The sequence below is a fragment of the Scleropages formosus genome, chromosome 9 (assembly GCF_900964775.1).
Source record: "Scleropages formosus chromosome 9, fSclFor1.1, whole genome shotgun sequence".
NCBI lineage: Eukaryota > Metazoa > Chordata > Actinopteri > Osteoglossiformes > Osteoglossidae > Scleropages > Scleropages formosus.
The window spans coordinates 13,651,366-13,670,848 of NC_041814.1; the positions used below are offsets into that span (position 1 = coordinate 13,651,366).

General features: G+C 42.7%; 1 protein-coding gene across 2 annotated transcripts; it reads right to left on the reverse strand.

Annotated features, from left to right (window-relative positions):
* Positions 1–5,846: 5,846 nt before the first annotated feature.
* fam20b (FAM20B glycosaminoglycan xylosylkinase) lies at positions 5,847–19,094 on the reverse strand. Of its 2 annotated transcripts, none has more exons than XM_018734328.2 (8): positions 18,942–19,094; positions 13,609–14,109; positions 12,969–13,055; positions 12,692–12,801; positions 11,525–11,696; positions 10,575–10,766; positions 10,267–10,326; positions 5,847–8,227 (listed from the first exon to the last, which is right to left on the reverse strand). In XM_018734328.2, exons 2-8 carry the CDS (start codon positions 13,983–13,985, stop codon positions 7,996–7,998), a joined length of 1,230 nt encoding a protein of 409 aa, XP_018589844.1. In that variant the 5' UTR covers positions 13,986–14,109; positions 18,942–19,094; the 3' UTR covers positions 5,847–7,995. The 2 variants fall into 2 exon arrangements, with proteins under 2 accessions (XP_018589844.1, XP_018589845.1); XM_018734329.2 differs by having other exon boundaries at positions 13,609–14,114.
* Positions 19,095–19,483: the final 389 nt, after the last annotated feature.

Consider the following 19,483-nt stretch of genomic DNA (forward strand, 5'->3'; position numbering starts at 1 on the left):
TGCCTCATGCAAACCAACTTTGATTTTCTGGAAAACAACAAATGACGGTAGGTTAAACCCAATTTATCTCAGTAACCTATTTCAAAATTGTTGTGTCACATTTACTTTCACCCTTCTAGAGATGTCACACATATGTGGACAGCACTTCTGCCAGACTTTGACTTACCTATTAACATTAATCAGATTTTATCCTCTTATCTTAAATCATCCCTTCTATTCCATCTGAAATGGCTATAGAATTAATATTTAAGAAGTCATTCTCGTGTTAACCAGTGAGAGACTGGACTGGTGTATGAATCAGTTTTCTTAGTGAATTCTGCATGACTCCGCATAAAAACCATTCTTATGATTATGGAAGTTCACCCTATATTGATATTCACAAATATTTACCCACACAAACAGTTCTCTACACTCAGTAAGTGAACGGCAGAGACCGTTCGGGGAGACAGCGTGACACTATTAGAGTGATTGTGGGTGTGAGTGTGAGTGACACTCTTCCAGATCTCTGGATATTACTACTCAGTGTTCATTATTTACAATTTATTGTACTTGTATTTATTTGTACCTGCCCTTTTATACTTGTTATTTGTACTGCGGAGGGGACGTGGTGGTGCAGTCCTGCTCTCCGGTGGGTCTGGGGTTCGAGTCCCACTTGGGGTGCCTTGCGACGGACTGGCATCCCATCCTGGGTGTGTCCCCTCCCCCTCCAGCCTTACGCCCTGAGTTGCCGGGTTAGGCTCCGGTTCCCCGTGACCCCGTATGGGACAAGCGGTTCTGAAAATGTGTGTGTGTGTGTGTTCATTATTTACAATTTATTGTACTTGTATTTATTTGTACCTGCCCTTTTATACTTGTTATTTGTACTGCGGAGGGGGCGTGGTGGTGCAGTCCTGCTCTCCGGTGGGTCTGGGGTTCGAGTCCCACTTGGGGTGCCTTGCGACGGACTGGCGTCCCGTCCCAGGTGTGTCCCCTCCCCCTCCGGCCTTATGCCCTGTGTTGCCGGGTTGGCTCCGGTTCCCCCGTATGGGACAAGCGGTTCTGAAGGTGTATGTGTATGTGTATTTGTACTGCTTTACTTATCAACACATCCTTCTCTAAAGACATGTCTGTTCATGTCTATATGACCCTCGTCACAAGCATTCCAGTGCCCAGTGTACCCAGTATAGCTGTGCAAATGACAAACAACTCTGAATGACTATTTGAGTGTACATTGTTCTCCGCACAATCGTTGGCAAGAAATAAAGCTTTTTGTTCTTCATTGCAAGACATCTTCCGTCTTTGTATCCGTGAAATTTGTACCACACGGAGCACACAGAAGAAACTGAGGCAAACACAGGGAGAACATGGAAACTCAGTAGAGACTGAGGCAGATTCAAACCCAACATCAGAATACACGATGGCACAAGTGTTGCAAAGCCCTACATCGACCTGTTATGCCATCATGATACCCTTAGTTTTTTTTTTTTTTTTAACCAGTCTGTCACTGGCTAACCCCTTTAGTTTTTTTAAAATAAAAAAAAAAAATCCACAATTTAAAAAGTAAAACACCACAAACGAAATGTCACCTACATTGCTAAAGATTCCCTTAGCTTCTCCATTTTGAACATGATAAAATAACTGAACCAAACTGAATAACATATGTAGCTGGCATTTCTGAAATGACAGAATAAAGCAGGTTCTCCAGATCTCTATACACTACAAATAGCTCAGAAAGACAGAAAAACAGGTTTAATGAAGACAAAACTAACCGTGTCAAAAACAATAGTTCAATTGTCCTTCAATGAACCATTACAGATATATAAAAAAAAAAAAAAAAAAATCCTGTTTTACAGCTATTTGTACTTAAAATTACTGAAGAGTGATGGGACTAATCTGTCCAGGTACAGGGTCTCCAGACTTCTGGAATCTTTAAAAAATATGTACATATATTCAGCGCAATTCACAGTTCAGCACAATTTACATTTCTTTTCGCACTTTATTATGCTGATACTTCTGTTCATTTTAAAAGTGTTTAAGGTTAAAAAAAGGGTAAAATCTCTGTTGACTAATGCAGGTGCTGTTGGCCCAGATTACTGGGTGTTATTTAGTTATTGCATGTTGTCCTTTGACTTAAGGTGGTAGTGAAAAAGTCCCCTCAAGGCAGGTGCCGTCCCAGTGACCTAGTTGACAGTTTAGATGTCCAGATATCCAGCCTTCTAACACCAAACCACAGCTTTTAGACATCTTTGTAAAATCTCTGTGACTGGTCATACTTTCTTGGTCTTATTCTGATACACAACCGCTGACCTGATTGTCCTGAAAATGCTATGCTGGCCACAAATAGCACTTTGGGTTAATGTTGAACCCTAAGAAAGACACTATACTAGGTCATGAAGTTATGGAAAGTCGATCAGAAGAATTTAACAAATTCAGTTTATTCATTTTTTAATTTATTTACAGTGTTCACCCACGAATGACGTCACCTTAATTCAACCCCATTCCACCATGATTACAGCGCCTGTCTAGTCTTCATTAATGATTGACGTAAGAAAAAGAGTTGAAAGCGGCGAGAAAATGAGGAACGTGACCTTGTTGAAACGATATGCGGTATATTTCTTGTCAGTACCTTGAAATTAGATTTAACTTCAACATAGCTATAAGTGTCATAGAATAAGAATATTAAAAACAATGAAACATTGTATGGATCATTATTACAAGTATGTATTTTTTAATGTAGTGTAGCTACGACCCTAATTAAAGGGATATAGAGAACCCCAACGTGTTAATAAATCAAGAGACCCTTACATTATTAAGCATGTAGCAGTTTCGTACAAGTGACGTTCCGAACTCGGAACCAAGGAGTCGTCCACAATGAATGTTGTATTTAATAAGCCATTTATGTCAGACTTTTTGAGCATTTACACGGTAGGTATCCTGTAGCGCTGCGCTCGGGGTTCGGATGGGGCGAAGAAGGATGCGCGGGCAGCGTTATCGGAAGAGCGGCACCGCGAGAGGTAACGGCACGAACGCAAGGAAATAATTCCGGCGGGCCGAGGACCCCTTTTCCTCAAAGACTAGTACCTCAAAGCAGCCTGCTTAGCACCCCTTACATTGTTTTTTTTACCCAAGCGGGGTCGCTGCGAGCCGGAGCCCAACCTGGCAACACAGGGCGCAAGGCTGGAGGGGGAGAGGACACACCCAGGACGGGACACCAGTCCATCGCAAGGTACCCCAAGCAGGACTCGAACCTCAGACCCCCCACAGAGCAGGACCCGGCCAAACCCGCTGCGCCACTACGCCCCCCCTACACATGTCAATTCCCTTTCACTCACAATTCAACCATTTACAATAAACCCATTTCCCGCTCAAACTGGCCGGTAACGCATGTCGTTACACTGAGTGTGTAGCGTAGAGTAGCGTAGCGTAACGAGCGCGTTGTGGTGGGATTACAAGGAAGCAAAAATCAAAGCCTTTGAATAAACTGATGTTCACAAGTGTCGGTTCAGGTTCATCATACGACCCCTGTGGTGACGGAAGTGGTAGCCGTTCCTTCACCGTGATCAAATGAAGCCCCAAAATACGTTTCTTGCGCGTTTGAATTGTTTGGGTTGCACGTAGGCACGTTAGCAACAGGCTACAATGGAGTTGTACAACTTTTCGTGTGGCGTGCACGAACGGTCCATGTTTGTTCTTCGTCAGCGAAAAGGTCTTTGCCGCACCGTCCCGGACAAATCAAATGCTTCCAAGTTACCGAGCAAGTGGCCTAAAAAGTTAATAGTGCAAATGTTGACTGAAATGCGTGTTTCGCAATTCTAGTAATTCGTCACACACACACACACACACACACACACACACACAGTCTCCGCGCCCGTTGACATAGTAAGTTATATAACGTTCTGAGTAGCTTCTTCAAATTGGTCGAACTAACTTTTAGGATTTCTTATCTGAGAATCTTCTTACAGTCTGAGGCGCTCTTAGAAAGTTACAGTAAAGTTAATCGTAGTTCGGTCATAGCGAAAGGTGTGAGTGTAGAGCCGTGTGCCCGGGCGGCGGGGTCTCTGCTAGCCGAGAGGGCGGGCAAACCCGGGCCACATCGCGCCGCTTTCCCCGCTTTCTTCTCATCTTCCCACATTTCTCCTCGCCGCGCGCCGCACGAACGCGCCGCGCGCGCGCCCCGCGCCACTAATGACTCAGCAGCATTCATAACGCTCTGCGGAAGGAGCCGAAAATACGAGCCGCTTTCGCGTGTGCACATGTAAAAAGAAACTTGTCAGATGAAAGTCCTGAACGTTAATAGCTTTCGCAGTCCCTGCTGGAAAATGCCGAAGCTATTAAAAAAAAAAAAAACCGAATGAAATATTCAAATAAATAAGAAATAAATTATCACCACAGAAGAAAAAAAGTCACACACCTGCACACGAAATTTGTGCAGCACGTACTAGCGGTGACGATCGCTGCAGTCCGCAGCAGTGCCGTGTCTGGAACAGATGCGTACAATACATATTTAAGTATGTTTATAAAGTAAGTTCATAAAGTAAATGATGTGCCCGTAAGAGAAGCTCATGAAGAACGATTAAATGAAACACGCGTTGGATGTGATGCGGGTGTCTAAAAACTGAACAGGGGGGAAAAAAAAAAAAAAAAAATTCACGACATGTTGTTTAGCAATAGCTACCGAAGCGAAGGGAGTAAAAGGTAGAATTATTTGCAGCCCCAGCTATTACTTCATTGTTCTGAGAATAACCTCTGTCACGTACCATCATTCATTGTGGGGGTAAAATGAGAGAGGGCAGCGCTGCGCCCTGAGGGGGGAAGGAAAGCGCAGCAGGGTAAAGTATGGTACCTGTACTGTACTTACCGTACCCACCTGCAGCTCCGGGGACACGTTGACGTTCCAGACGGAGAACGAGTCATGGACTAAACAAGACTGACCGAAGTCGGACACACACCTCTGGTTTCTGCAGTTTCTCCAGCAAAATCGGGAAAAGAAGTGTCACAGAACATCATTAACTGGCGTATTATTTCACATTTTTGTTCACACACCAACCAAGGCAGTTAAGTATCAGGTCGAATTCGTAGAGACTTGTGTCCTAAACATGATTCAGTTCAGCTCATTTTTACAGAGCGCTGAACAAAAGCATGAGAGACATAGTACGACTACAAGGTTGACTACGAATTAAATTACTAACATGGTAATTCAACGAGTTCACGTCAATATCTGTATTAGTTCTGTAGCGCTGTAACAAAACTGTGTTCGTGTGTTGATGTCACGCACACGTTGTATTTTTTCTCTCACACCACGTTGCTTTGGAGAAAAGCCTTTGCTAAAGAAATGCATGTACAGTTAAAGTAAATGTATTACAGATGTAAGCCAGCAGAGGAAAGAGAAAAAAAAAAAAAAAAAACTCCAAACTGAAAAGCAAGGGAGGAGATTTTTGAGAGAGAGCGAGAGAGATAAGGATTTTAACCAGCTAGATGATACGTCGGGCAGGAAGTAGGGTCCTTTTCAGTGCTGTTGTGTTGTACTCTGAAGTTACCAGGGTACAGGTTTGTATGCTGTAGTACCTTTGATCACCCCGAACAAAAAGGTAAGAGTGCACTGCTCTAAACATAGGTGAACTGCCTGACACTGCAAGTCACCTTAACCAAACATGTATTATTAAAAGGTAAACATTTTTTTTTTTTTTTTTAAAAAAAACCATTGCATTGAATCAAATCAGGCACAGGAAGAAAATTTGTTAATGTGTTTAATTATTCAATAATTTATATTATAAATAGTGTACCGACATCCTCTGACAAAACAGCTATGTACAAGACTGAGAATTCTCAATTTATATTCAAATATATTCACATGAGTATTCCTTAAAATACATCACATGTGTAATATTTTAAGAATATTGCAGCATTTGGTGACGTTTCAAAGGAATATTATTCAAGTGATGCTGATAATGAAAGGACTTTTTTTGTGGTTTGGCTGAAGCTGCTCTGCCCCCTCCTGTCTCACAACAGAACTGACTAAGAGCAACAGGTTTCATTGGTGAACATGGAGGCTCCTTGGTGATTCATACACTGGAGGAGATTGCTGCCACTTTCTCTCGGATATCAAGTGAAACAACTCAAGTGAAAACCTGATTCGAGTACAGTCCTTTATCACCGCAGAGACTAAACTGAAAGAAACAAACTACAGTCCAGCGATGTTAACAAGGAGCTGCATTTAACAGCGAATTCAGTGCTCCAATTGCATATAACTTAGGATGATACAGTGTTATATAAACTATAAACTACACTTAGTTGCCCGGGAACAAACCATCTGACTTATGTCTGTTCTGGTTTCTGTTCCTTTTCAATGTTGCAGAAAGGGGGGGGGGGGGGGGTGTTGAGGATGTAAAAAATGATCCCAAATATTTAAGTGAAATCAGTTTTCTTTTCATGCATATTTAAAATCAAAACCCTCAAGCTGTATAAATAATCCTTTTCCATACTTATGTTCTTTTAACTTGCATGGAAATGCACACACAGTCTTAAAAGCTTGTGGCCCTAGTGTTCAGTTGAAAAGTTAGTCTGTCGAAAGCAGCAAAAAAAGCCCTCCTGTCCGTTCGCCTTTAAAGAACAGTATGCAAATGTCACTGAAATTTGGATCTGAGAATATAGCGGGCACTTTCACAAAAGCATGTAAAAACATGACATGCTCCGAGCCGGTACTAGCACAGGAGGGCTTTTTTGCTGCTTTCAACAGAAAGCTGAACTGCCACTGAAAATTCACAAGCAAGAGTACCTTTGTTAGCCGTTTAATTTACTTTAGCTTAAAAAATAAAATAAATAAATAAATAAATAGGGCAATTTTTAAATTGAATTCAATGCTAGCAAGCCACTCATTTCCAAAAGAATGTCACCGGCTATTCAAATCACACAGAATGAGAAAAATTTCAAGGGGAATACTGGCTTTGTAGGTCAGTTTTTCCTTATTTATCATAGTTAACTTTCAGCATAAACAGCCAAGTGCTTAATAACTGGGTATCTCCTTTCGTTTCCATTCAGGAATGAAAAGTTTTTGTGGGCTTCTAAGCATTACCCGTTTCCTGTTTTGAAAATTTGCCACAACTACTGTATTAAATACAGAACTCTTGATAAGAATGTTGTATTTAACAGACAGAATACAAGGTTTTTAACATTACATTTTAATGATAGAAAAAAAATCCTTTTTCAGCCCTTATTGTACCCTCTATACCCATCCTCCCCACCCATCTCCAGCCCTACCTGGAGATCAGCAGCAATGTCAACCATTACAAACCAATTCCCTTTACCCACAATGTACATTACAGTATTTAAACTGGACATCATATTAGGTTCCTTATAATTCCCATCACTATGATCTTCAATATTATCTGAATATTAGTACTGTACAACATATTCATGATTCAAGGTTTGTCTCCATAAAGAGTTTATCACTAAAGTTCAAGTCATTTATTGTGTAGAGTCGTCCCCATTTCCATTGCCACAGTGCAGTTCTTACACTATGGTTCCTAGTAGACACCCATAGCCCTCACCGGGAGCAACGGGTATCTATAGAGGACCCCAGTGCCCCTCACCAGGAACACGGGCACTCAGGATAACTGTGGCTTGCTCTGCCCTGAGACTCTGTGTTGAGTTCTTGTACCACGATCCTCGCTGAGGGGCAACACCACAGCATTGCACATTCCTCTTTCCCCTTGCTCACCACACAATTTAAAAAGACTGTGGTCAGTTTCTTGCTGGCAGTGATCACTGGCTCACCAGGTTTGTTACATCATCAATAGAGAGAGCAGGCATTCTGACCTACTCAGCAGTAGTTGCGACTCGGGGTATCAATTCCACGGCCTTTCAGCAGCAAAGTGGAGGGAGGGGTCTGTGTGGTGTCTTCCTACCGCTTCCTGTGATCTCTCAGCTCTAGTACCAAAGAAATCAGGATCCATGTCCAAGTGGCCAGCCCTTGGCCTCTTCATGATCCAACATCAAAAAATTTTACCCCACCAGTGTCTATGGGTGTGGGAGGTTCATGCGGTCTTCAATCAGGGTGTTGTCAGGACCCTGGGTTTCTATGCACTGTCGCACAGTGGCCAGGACACCCACAAGCCTCCTGTCGAGAGCTGCCAGGTGAGCCTCAGTAAGCACCGGGGCTGTGGGGTCATGAGCCGTGGCCAGCCGCATGGCACCGCTCAGGCCCCTGTTCCGCAGAAGGTTCAACCGATTCCACGTGGACACACGAACCCTGAGACACAGAAGAAAAGCATGTATGAGCTTCTACAAAGCCTAGCCTACCTCACACTCTCAGATCAAGATTGGGCAATGTTTAATGTACTTTGCACTTCTCCCAGACTGTTCATTACAAATTAAGCATTGACTGAAGACTTCTCATTCTTTGGAGTTTCGTGAAAAATGGGGGGGGGGGTGGAAATCACGAGGTAGAACACGGTCAAGTTAGTTTAATATGGAAGAGCAGTTGCATTATTCTGGTTTGTGCTGAATCTAGAGTGTGAAACAGATTTAAGTGTTTTATCCTTAAATTATATCCAACAGCAGATCCCGGTGAGAAAGTAAAGATGGAGGAGAATATAGAAAATGGGCAAGTTGCATGCTTTTTTTTTTTTCCTCTAAAGAATGGCAGTAGTAAGTATTAAAGTATGTCCTCATCTTTAAAACACACCAGAGACAGTAACTTCAGGTATTTTTTGGCAATTTTTAATACTCTGGGTTTTCAGCTTATTGACTCTATTGAGACAGGAAGAGCATTCGCAACTCGATTTGTTTGTAAATTCAAAGTCACTATGACCAAATTATAATGCACAGAAGCACAATAATATAAACATGCCTCAAATTCATAGGTTTGGTTCTACAAAAACCTCAGGTAAAATTATAATGAACAAAAACTATCCTGTTAAAACTTCATTGTATATTTATCAATTGCTCATGTTATGTAGGGTCTGTGTTCCAGAGCCAATCCTGAAAACACAGCACAGAAGCCATAGTATACCACAGAGAGGGTGCAAGTCCATTCCAGGACTTTTATTAGTATGAAATAAAGTTCAGATTTTTTTAACTGTAACTTGAAAATACTAAAAAAAAAAAATACAAAATCTCCACAACCTCTTGTTAGAATCATCACATAGAGATATATGCAACATCCATGAGCACTGGCCTCTATTAGTTTGCATTATTATCTATAGAATCAATATCAGCAGGGTAAGAATGGGGAAGGTTTAGCAAACCTCTCTGATGTAACTATAATAGATATCATTAGTCATCAACACTCAGGAACCCCACCCGCTAGTTGTAACACTGGAAGTGAGTTGAATGAAGGTAGTCCTATGCTTCTGTTTCTATGCAGAGTGCATTTAGCTGCCAACTAATGGCTGTATGCAGAAATGCAGATGACCTTCCCTCCACAAATGTTTCAAAAAGACAAACTATGAAGCTACAAATAAGCTTTCAAATGTTTGTACAGTTGAAAATGTATAAATTGAACATTTGTAACACAAGGACTGTGTAACAGTTTCCTTCAATAAAGCAAATATTTGTTTCCCAGATAAAGATGATTCATGATCAGGCTGTAAAGCTTAAAAACAGCTAAAATGATTTCAATTAAGAGAAGTTTCAGTTGCCAATATGCAGCTGTAAGCAAATGTCTTTCCTCTGTAAATTAGTTCAGTGTTGTGTTAGAATATCTTATCACGGTAATTTAATATAAAACAATCCCATTTAATCAATGTAAAATAATGTTCCACTATCATTGCTGTCCTATGTAAACTACTTCGTCTTTGAGACACATTAGCTGCCAACAGTTTCGGTTATACAGATTATAGTATGTGCAGGAGTGGGCTTTGGACCCCCAGAGTTCTCCCCCTCCCCCCCCCCTTCCTATAATAGCATTTTGTTTCTTCTCCTCTTCATTTGACTTTTCTCCAACACAAGTACTTAAATTTGCATCTTATGTGAGTGTTGCATGTCTGGTTTAATTTTTGTATTCTCCGTTATACGCTAAGGCATTGTGATTTTTGTTTCATTCTAAACAGACATAACTTCTTTCTGATAAGAAATGCGTTTGTTAAAATTCATATTTTATGAAACAACGTGAGAGAAGCTGGCACTACATGCATATCATTTTACTAGCGCAAGCTTTATCATACTTGACATTTACGTAGACTAAAATATGTATAAGCAACACAGACAACACTCTTAAGACAAACTTCAGAAACTGGTGCTTAGACATAAAGTGCCATGTTTTTATTGGATACCTGAGTGCATACTTACATGCAGCACTGGTACAGGGGGGCCAGGATACTTCTCTCATCAAGGGCTGGATTTCCAAAGCTGCAACCAAGAAAGACGACATAAATGCTAGACATCCATCAGCAATATTCAGTACAACAAAATAACTTAAGTCAGCTTGATCCTGGAATATAAGAATGGATAAACACAAAGCATGGTAAGCACTGGAAGACATGAAATGCATTAGGGTACAGAAGACTTCTGCATTCTGTACATCCTGGCATTACGAACAAGGTTCACTTTGGATTCAGCTCACAGAGAACAGGGTTAGTTCTGCAACAGCTTCCTACCTCTTTGCATTGTCCAGAAGGATAAGCATGCTTGCACCACCGTCATCCTGGAAACTCTCATAATGATGCCGATCAGCATTCCCAATAAGGTAGTCAAAGATGGCCGTGTCAATGACATCCAGCAGCCTGGGTCCAGCATCATAGGGGGGCATTTTCTTCACTGCTTCACAGTAGCTTTCATCATACTCCCATCTGCGGGCATAAAAAAAAACAACACGGTATGAAGCTTGATCCCATGGAGATCGATCAACACACTCAGTTGAAGGGGGTTCCATGTGCAGGCATTCTTATTTCCTCAAGGCTTCTCATACTCACCTACATTTAGCATCACTGAAAATGATAAGAACATCAGCACAGCAAAGCATAAAAAGGGAAATATTACCTAAACAATATCTACCAAGGGTAACACATTCTGAATTTAAACAAAAGAACGGTTGCATGCCTTAGCACAGAGAATTTGGTCAAAAATACAACACATATGAACCCAAACACAAATTAGCATACAATGTCTGATTCAAGGTCTGCCTGGTTCACATCTTTGTGCTAATACTCTATTTTAATTCACACACACACACACACACACACACACACACACACACACACACACACACACACACACACACACACACACACACACACACACACACACGTCTGAAACCGCTCGTCCCAAGCGGGGTCACAGAGAACCGGAGCCTAACCCGGCAACACAGGGCACAAGGCTGGAGGGGGAGGGAACACACCCAGGATGGGCCACCAGTCCATCGCAGGGCACCCCAGGCAGGACTCGAACCCCAGACCCACTGGAGAGCAGGACCAGGTCAAACCCGCTGCGCCACCACACCCCTATTCTTAATGAATACACATTTTCATTTTTTTCTTCACCTACATGTATACACATTACTGCACAAACAATTCTTCACCATAAAGGAGTACATAAGGTGTAGCATCACCTTGCCAGTTTGCCTTCACGGTAGGTGCGGCCCCAGGGGTGTCGGTGCTTCTGCAAAGGCCAAACATCTGGAAGCCACAAGGTGACAGAGCCCTCCATGACCTCCCCGTCAGCACAGGCAGGCTCACTCTCCCGGCAGTAGTAGCACTTCCCATAGAAGCAGGTGTTGTTCCCTAAAAAGGACGCCCTTGGTGAACAGACCTGTGCATGTGCCAGTCGTAATGGGTGGGCGTTTCGAGCGGACTTGTTGGGAGGGAGCGTCCGCTAAGGGCTGCCCGAATCTCTGTGTGGAGAACACAGAGAGACATCCGCCTCTGTCCAGAAGCCCAAGGGTATCAATTCGCTTGAGTGACTTGATGTCTCACCAGCTACTAGGGTATACTGTTGTTATTGATGCAGCTGTTTTGCTACATGTTTTCACTTGGGTTTCAAATGCATTTCACAAAAACAAATGTGTCTGGTGTGTACTAATAGCTACTTACAGCCAACACTAGTATTTACATATACAAGCATAGGGACAGCACAAAAGACGACACTGTTCAACGCAGCAAACCAAACTCAACAATATAGTATTATTCAATCTAAAACAACCTTTAGTCTTACATACATACTTTAAATTCGCTGCAGCATTCACGCAAAGCATTTTGACATCACTCAATTTAAAATGCTGGAGATGGATTGCATTCTAGTAACAAAACCCACTACCCGACTGTTTCTCTACCTCAGACTGCATAAAACTGACTTCCTCACTCCAGGAACACGGTTGGGAACAATGAGATTTCAATTAAACTATATTAAAGTTTTTTTTTTTTCCCCCCCTCATAGCAATAAGGCTGTTTTCCAACTAATTCTATAAAGCTATTTAACGGCTGACAAATCTGGGTTTGGATTTTTTTCCATCTTTTCCCTATAGATTTGTTTCCTGAAAATGTATTAAAGGGGTATTGAAGGATGGTTCTAAAGCTTCATGTCTTCTACATTAACTGGGATAAATAGACAGATGGGGGTGATGTGTGAGAGAAAATAAAAATTGAGTAATATTTTAGAAATGTGCCTACAGAAACTGCAGTACAGCAAAATAAATCAATATGATAAACATTTCATAGCCCTTCTATGTTCACAAGCAAGATCGTTAGATATGCAAGCAGCAGAGATGAAGGGAACTGACCCTGCATAAGGAAAGTGCCCATCAGCTGGTCTGTGGCCACTGGCTTGATTTCTGTGCGCAGGTTCACAAACCTTCCCACCACTAAGGGAGCCCGCCGAAAGCCAAGGATTCTGGAGGAAAGGAAATAAGAGGATTCATTAAGTGACACAGACTTCCATGTATGAGTACAAGCAGAGTAAAAGGAGAAAAAAAATAAACACCCTGAGTAACAATATAACTGCAAGTTATTCATATTTTTCAAAAGAAAAACGTTAAGCTGATGAGCACGCTGCATTACCTGTCGAGGTGGAAGGCAGCCACCTCAGCATTGTGCCTGTCGTAGCCTGCATACGGCTCCCCCTCCACCACGTAGTCCCGACTATACCTGACAAAACAGACACAAGGTGTGCAGGGTGATTGCTGTCCACAATGCCCCTCAAATTTAAAAGATAAAATGCATCACTGGAAAAAAATTCTGTCTACATTCATGCAGGTTATATTAAGTGTATATACACCACTTAGATATCATGCAATAAAACAAGCAAACCACAATGTTATCTACAACAAAGCATTTTGTGTATTCCACAGATGCTCTGATAAGAGCAGTGAAAAACAGCTAAATTACACTGGGATTCTGAAGCAAGTGAAGTTCTCACTCGCAAAACAAGTCACAGCTTAAATATTTACAGTTCAATCTCACCTCACATCTTACAAGGTATGCATTCCATCAAGGAATCTTCCTATCTATATCCAAGGCATATTTATTTTCTTTTTGCAGTCAGGAGTTTCTAAAGCATCTCTAAGATAAAACATTTTGTTGTTTGCAAAATATTTTCAATAAAACACACGACAGTGACCTTAACAGTAGTTAAGAACCACCGTGCATATGTGCACGCACACAAAAAAAAGTCATTTTCTTTTTCAGCATTAAAACCTACCTTTTGGGCTTGAACACCACCTTCTGTCCCCCTTCCAGAACCAAAAGGGCCTTCAACTGGGTACCCTTATAGCCCACATCTGCCCTTTCCACCCGGGCACTGGTGAGAGCATTCAGCACTGCTGCCATCTCAGGGGTTTCATCTGGATATACCTCTCGAGGCCCCACCCACTGCGCTGCCACTTCCCATGGAGACTGGAGTGTGTGTGTGAGACGTGCCCCCTTGGCCAGCTGTAATCCCGCCTCCATTTTCCTGAAGGCCCGCAAATCCCGGCGGCTGGCAGCAGAGCCCTCACCCCCATCCAGCAGAAAGACCTTGGCCAGGCCGAGCAGGAGCAGTATGGCACAGAGCACCACCACACGCTGCTTCAGCTTCATCTCCACTGGTGGGGGGTCTGCAATGGGACACACCTGTGTTCTACCCCTTAGCTCTGGACCATGGCACTGTCCTTGGTCCCACACCCCTTTGGCGCTTACGTGGAACCCTCTGCCAACACACTGTCTGCTCTCATTGCAGGAACAGAGGTGTGAAGGAGCCAAGCAGTATGCCATAGAGCAGAGATGAAGGGGGGGGGAGAGAGAGAAAGACAATGAGAAATATTTGTCATTAAATCTCACCAATTAATTTTTTTGCTTACTTTCAAGAAGCTCACCCTGGGCAACTTACAATTCTCACTTTAATCACATTGTCACACTGGGGACAGAGAAACAAAGGCTAACTCAGCTGAACTAACAAGCTCTGAAAAACACAAGCCTAATTATGTTAACTGTTTCTTAATGAAAGAGGCATGCATGAGACTACAGAGCTGTGTTACAGTGACCCAGGAGAAGAGCAAAACTGCAGACTCACTCAACTGAACTCAGCAGAATACTGTACTACATCAAAATTTCATAAGCAGGCCTACTGTATACTGTTATTAATTTGCAGATCTTCACACCCAGCTGAAGTAACCTGCAGCATTTTAGTCGTTCACAGGCAGCATTTTTTTAACTCGTACAATTCCCAGTAAAGATCTTGCTTATGTCCACAGAAGCAGCAGCAAAAATAGGGGCTGAACTAGTAACCTTCAAGATACAATTTCATGTTCTTAACTACTGTTCTGCCTGATTTCTGATGATATGCGCAGTACAAAAACATTTCCTCCGTGAATGTAACAAATGTGTATGAATTTGTGTTGGAAAAAAAAACACACACACACACACACACACACACACACACACACACACACAGGCTGAAACCGCTTGTCCCAAGCAGGGTTGCGGCGAACCGGAGCCCAACCCCGCAGCACAGGGCGCAAGGCTAGAGGGGGAGGGGACACACCCAGGACGGGACGCCAGTCCATCGCAAGGCACCCCAAGCGGGACTCGAACCCCAGACCCACTAGAGAACAGGACCCAACCAAACCCATTGCGCCCCCCCTGGAAAAAAATAGCTCAGTGTAATCACCTTCAGGAATGTGCAGGACATTTTTTAAATTAGGGGTATCTGAAAGTGTGTTTATTTTCTGGAAAATCAGTGCTTTACGACAATTGTTAAATCCACTTCTACGCTTTTAGGAGAAATTAAAAGCCTTGAGACATGATAATGATACAATACCCTACCTGTATTTACAAAATAAACTCCATGCATGACACAAAATGTTTCCTGAAATGTTAAGACTAACAATATTGTACAAGACTGTAATGAAGACTTGCTTATCTTCATTTAACTTGGAGTTCAGAGGGAAGCTATTTACTCATGGCAAGGTTGGCTTCTTGAAAACTTAGTAGGACAGTTCAATAGCAAAAACATAAGGTTAAAATAAAGTAAATTTACACTGGTGATAGCTCCTAAATCTTAAGAATGCTACTGTTAGAACACATATGTAAAACTACAGGTGAACATGAATAACAATCATTATTCGCACAAATTCTCCCATCGTGTAGACTTGCCAACTCGTACTTTTCAGGACGAGTCATGTGTTTTAACCTGTTTAACAGTATGAAACAGTTCTTAAACTAGATGTCTTGCAAAAAGTTGTAGGATCATTCACTGAAAAATAAAAATTTTAAAAACTTCTTAAAAATGAAGGTCAGGAATATTTGTTAACACCTGAACAATAATCACTGCACGTCAACTCAACGGGACATAAATTAAAACATATTCTTCTGCAGCAAAGTCTCTGCATGGCAATATCAGCAAGTACACATTAAACTGTGTAGAAAGACCAGCCACTCCCAAACTTCAACATGAGTCACAACTCACCACATATTTATCTACCAAGCTTTCTGTCATCAGTCAACGTTATCAAAATGTGCTATAAAAAGGCTACATTTCAGGACGTAATCACTACTTCGTAAAATTTGGACAGCAAGATGGAATTCTACTGATGCAGAAACCAGTCTACCACAGTCTGAAACACCTATTATATTCGCTGTTACACCTTATAAAGCTACTGCGTGTGCAACACCCTCTACAGATTATCATAATTGCATCCTCCCAAAGAAATACCGAAGGTCATGTCATGTCATTGCCAACAACCGCTTGTCCCAAGAAGGGTCGCGGCGAGCCGGAGCCTACCCAGCAGCACAGGGCGCAGGGCCGAAGGGAGAGAGAACGCACCCAAGATGGGACGCCAGTCTGTCACAAGGCACCCTGAGCAGGGCTCGAACCCCAGACAGCAGGCACCGGCAGAACCTGCCACGCCACCACATCCCCCCAATACTGTAGGTTCCTTATTCAAAAGAAAGCTCAAATAGTTATTGCAGAATGCATTTAAAATAGGAGTGATTCTCACTTTTGACAAATATGCAGTTCACTAAAATACCCACTAAGACCCACAGAGATAGGTATCTATCACCATCTTTCTAAGGGTACAAAATAGAAAGCGTGAAGGTTTTTGTTCCATAAACTCTAGGTGATGGTCACTCAAACATATTCTAGGCAACTGACTTTGCAACAACCCATTGGAGCCTTGTTACGATAAAAACACCATTCCCACAAGTGAAGAGTTGATCTCATAAGACTCACTTCACCCATGATTTCTTAAATTCATGTAATCTGTAAATGTTCACGCACTATAACTTTGAAATCATACCTGTTTAACAATGGCTAAACCTTCACACAGTCACTCCTGTAACGTAAATGTTTATTCAATTTATTCAAAGGCTTTTTTGATTTTTACCTCCTTGTAATCCCACCACAACCCACTCGCTACGGTACACTGTAACGACACGAGTTACCGGGAGTTTGAGCAGGAAATGGGTTTACTGTAAATGGTTGAATTGTGGGTGAAATAGAATTGGGTGTGGGGGGGGGGTGGGGGGTGGCGAAGCAGATTTGGCCAGGTCTTGCTATGGGGTTCGAGTCCCACTTGGGCTGCCCTGCGAAGGACTGGTGTCCCATTCTGGGTGTGTCCCCTCCCCCCTCCAGCCTTGCACCCTGTGTTTTACACACTCATATATATGTGTATTAAAAAAAAATTAGGAAGGTGATTAGGAATATACAATATTCGGATGAACTTAAACAGCTACTTGTGTAATGTACATTGTAACAAACGAACTGTACTTAAGTTAATCATGCGTCTGCATCTAAATCTGTTTAAAGTGACAGCCGTAAAGTGATGTACATCTAAAAATAAACTATTTTCTACGAGATGTACGTCACTCTGGAGAAAAGCTTCTGCTAAATGAACAAATATAAAACGTAAGTGTAATGTAAATGAGTACTTTTGTGTCCGGTGCCCATCCAGCCCGCTAATGATTAAATGAAAGGAGTGGATTGAACCAGGGGATGGAAAAACCATTAATAACTGAAGGGTCTAATCCTTCAACTACTGGAATGAGACACTTGCAACTGCTGTGTATTTGAACAATTGTGTGGATGAGCTGAGATCAGCACACTGCCTGCTATCTCAAATACTGGCTTGCGGAGGAGCTCTCATATGGACGATACACACATGATACGCTCAGCATCCCTCATATCTACAGCCTGCTGCCCTTTTCCACTCCTACAGCCTGAACACTGTGCGCTTATTTGTTTAACAGCTCAAAACCACTGGAGTCAAAGTGCCCTCCAAGTTACATTATCATGCCACCTTCTCAGCGTCAAAAATACTACGGAACAACGGCGGCACCTCAGCCTGCTGTGGCTGTTTCGCTTATTTAAAACCCGAAATGGGTGGTTTTGGGCAAACTACTGATTCATTCATTCATTGTGTTCGCTTGTAAGTTACAGTTTACAAATTAAACCGTTATCTGTTTCGGACAAATGAAGAATCAATCCCGCGGTGCTCAGCATGGCAGCCTGTGTGGGCCACAGGCTGTGTGGAGTGTGTCAGCGGAACCAGTCCAGCCAGTGAGTGTCAGACGCGGTGATCGTGTGCGTGTGTGGCGGCCACGCAGGCAGCAATGGATTCCACTTCCAGCACAATCGCTTGATTCACGCCGCGCACACGGCCCCTGTCGGTCCAGGCGGCTAACGCTCCTAACGCGTCCGCCAGGCGGGAGAGGCCTGCAGTCCCGGCGGACCCCGGATTTTCCTGGCGAACAGCGCCGATTAGCCAACGTCTGAAGTGGACAAAGTAGAGCAGACAGCCGCAGCGAGCGCTGACTTTACGTAACACGTCACGCAATCCGACTCCGAGAGGCAGCCGTGTACTCAGCCTTCATAACTATAAGGCTTATGAACTCTGCACTCACTATGAGAACATGATAGTCACGGGAGACTGCCGGACTAGTCACTACTTTAAATAATAAATAAAGAACTGAGTGGCCACGTCGTTGTAAGCGAGACTTGTGGTTCAGCACATAAGTACTCATGTACAGTACAGCGAATGGCGGAACTTGGTCCACACCTGCGCCACGCTATGACTTTGAACGTATGGTTAAAAAAAAAAGAAAGAAAGAAAGAAAAAAAAAACTACAGCTAAGTAACGGCAGCCTGCTGGAGTCGGACAAGGGAGCGCCACGTTTATATTATAATAAGGTAAAAAACGTCGGCGGCCAGATCGTAATGCTGAGGCCAAACCATTACTGCACATCAAACTGCACCAACCACCAACGCACGTCAATATCGGCTGTTCCTGTCAGGTTCACATCATTCAAACGTGACCTACAAATTACAAAGCAGATAAGAATCTGCGTTGTCAACGACATTTACGTGTGATATTTTCATTTTTGTTTGCAGCATCGCAAAACCTGCAAAAATTTTTTTGAAAAAAAGAGAAAAAAAAAAAAAAAAACGTATTACTACCTAGCATTACACCGGTAATGCTACCGACGGAACCGGTCGTCGGTGTTCCGTCACGTCAGCATTGTGTTCTCTGAGTGTTACACACTGCCATACTGACTCACCTTCACCTCTCGCCACCAGCCACCGTCCCCGAGCCCTGAAGATCACTTCAGTACCATTTAAATCCTCTTTTAGGAGGATGACTAAACAGCGACTCTGCCAGTGTCTTTCTCCATTCCACTCGCCTCGTATTTCCCTTCCATCAGCCTCCTCTCCTCGCGGATGTACACTTCCTGCCGGGCGCCTCGCGCCTTAAAGGGACCGCGCACTGTAAGACGCACAGGGATTACGAGACACGTGTACACTGTAAATCACACAGGTAGTGTAAAGTCACAGGTGTGGTGTGTCAACAGCAGTTCGTTCTCTTCGCTGAAACTGACTAGTGTAACATCCCTAATTTACTGCGATAAGACACTCTATCAAACCAAAACAGTGTAATTTCAAAGGCAGAAATACCGTCGTGATTTAAAGTTTTTTTGCGTGTTTTATGATTTGAAATCCTATATTATATACATTACTCCCTAGAGCACCTATAGTGTCTGCTCAAAGAGGATCTACTTGATATTTGAATATAATTTGAACAACTATAAGGTTACATAAAAGA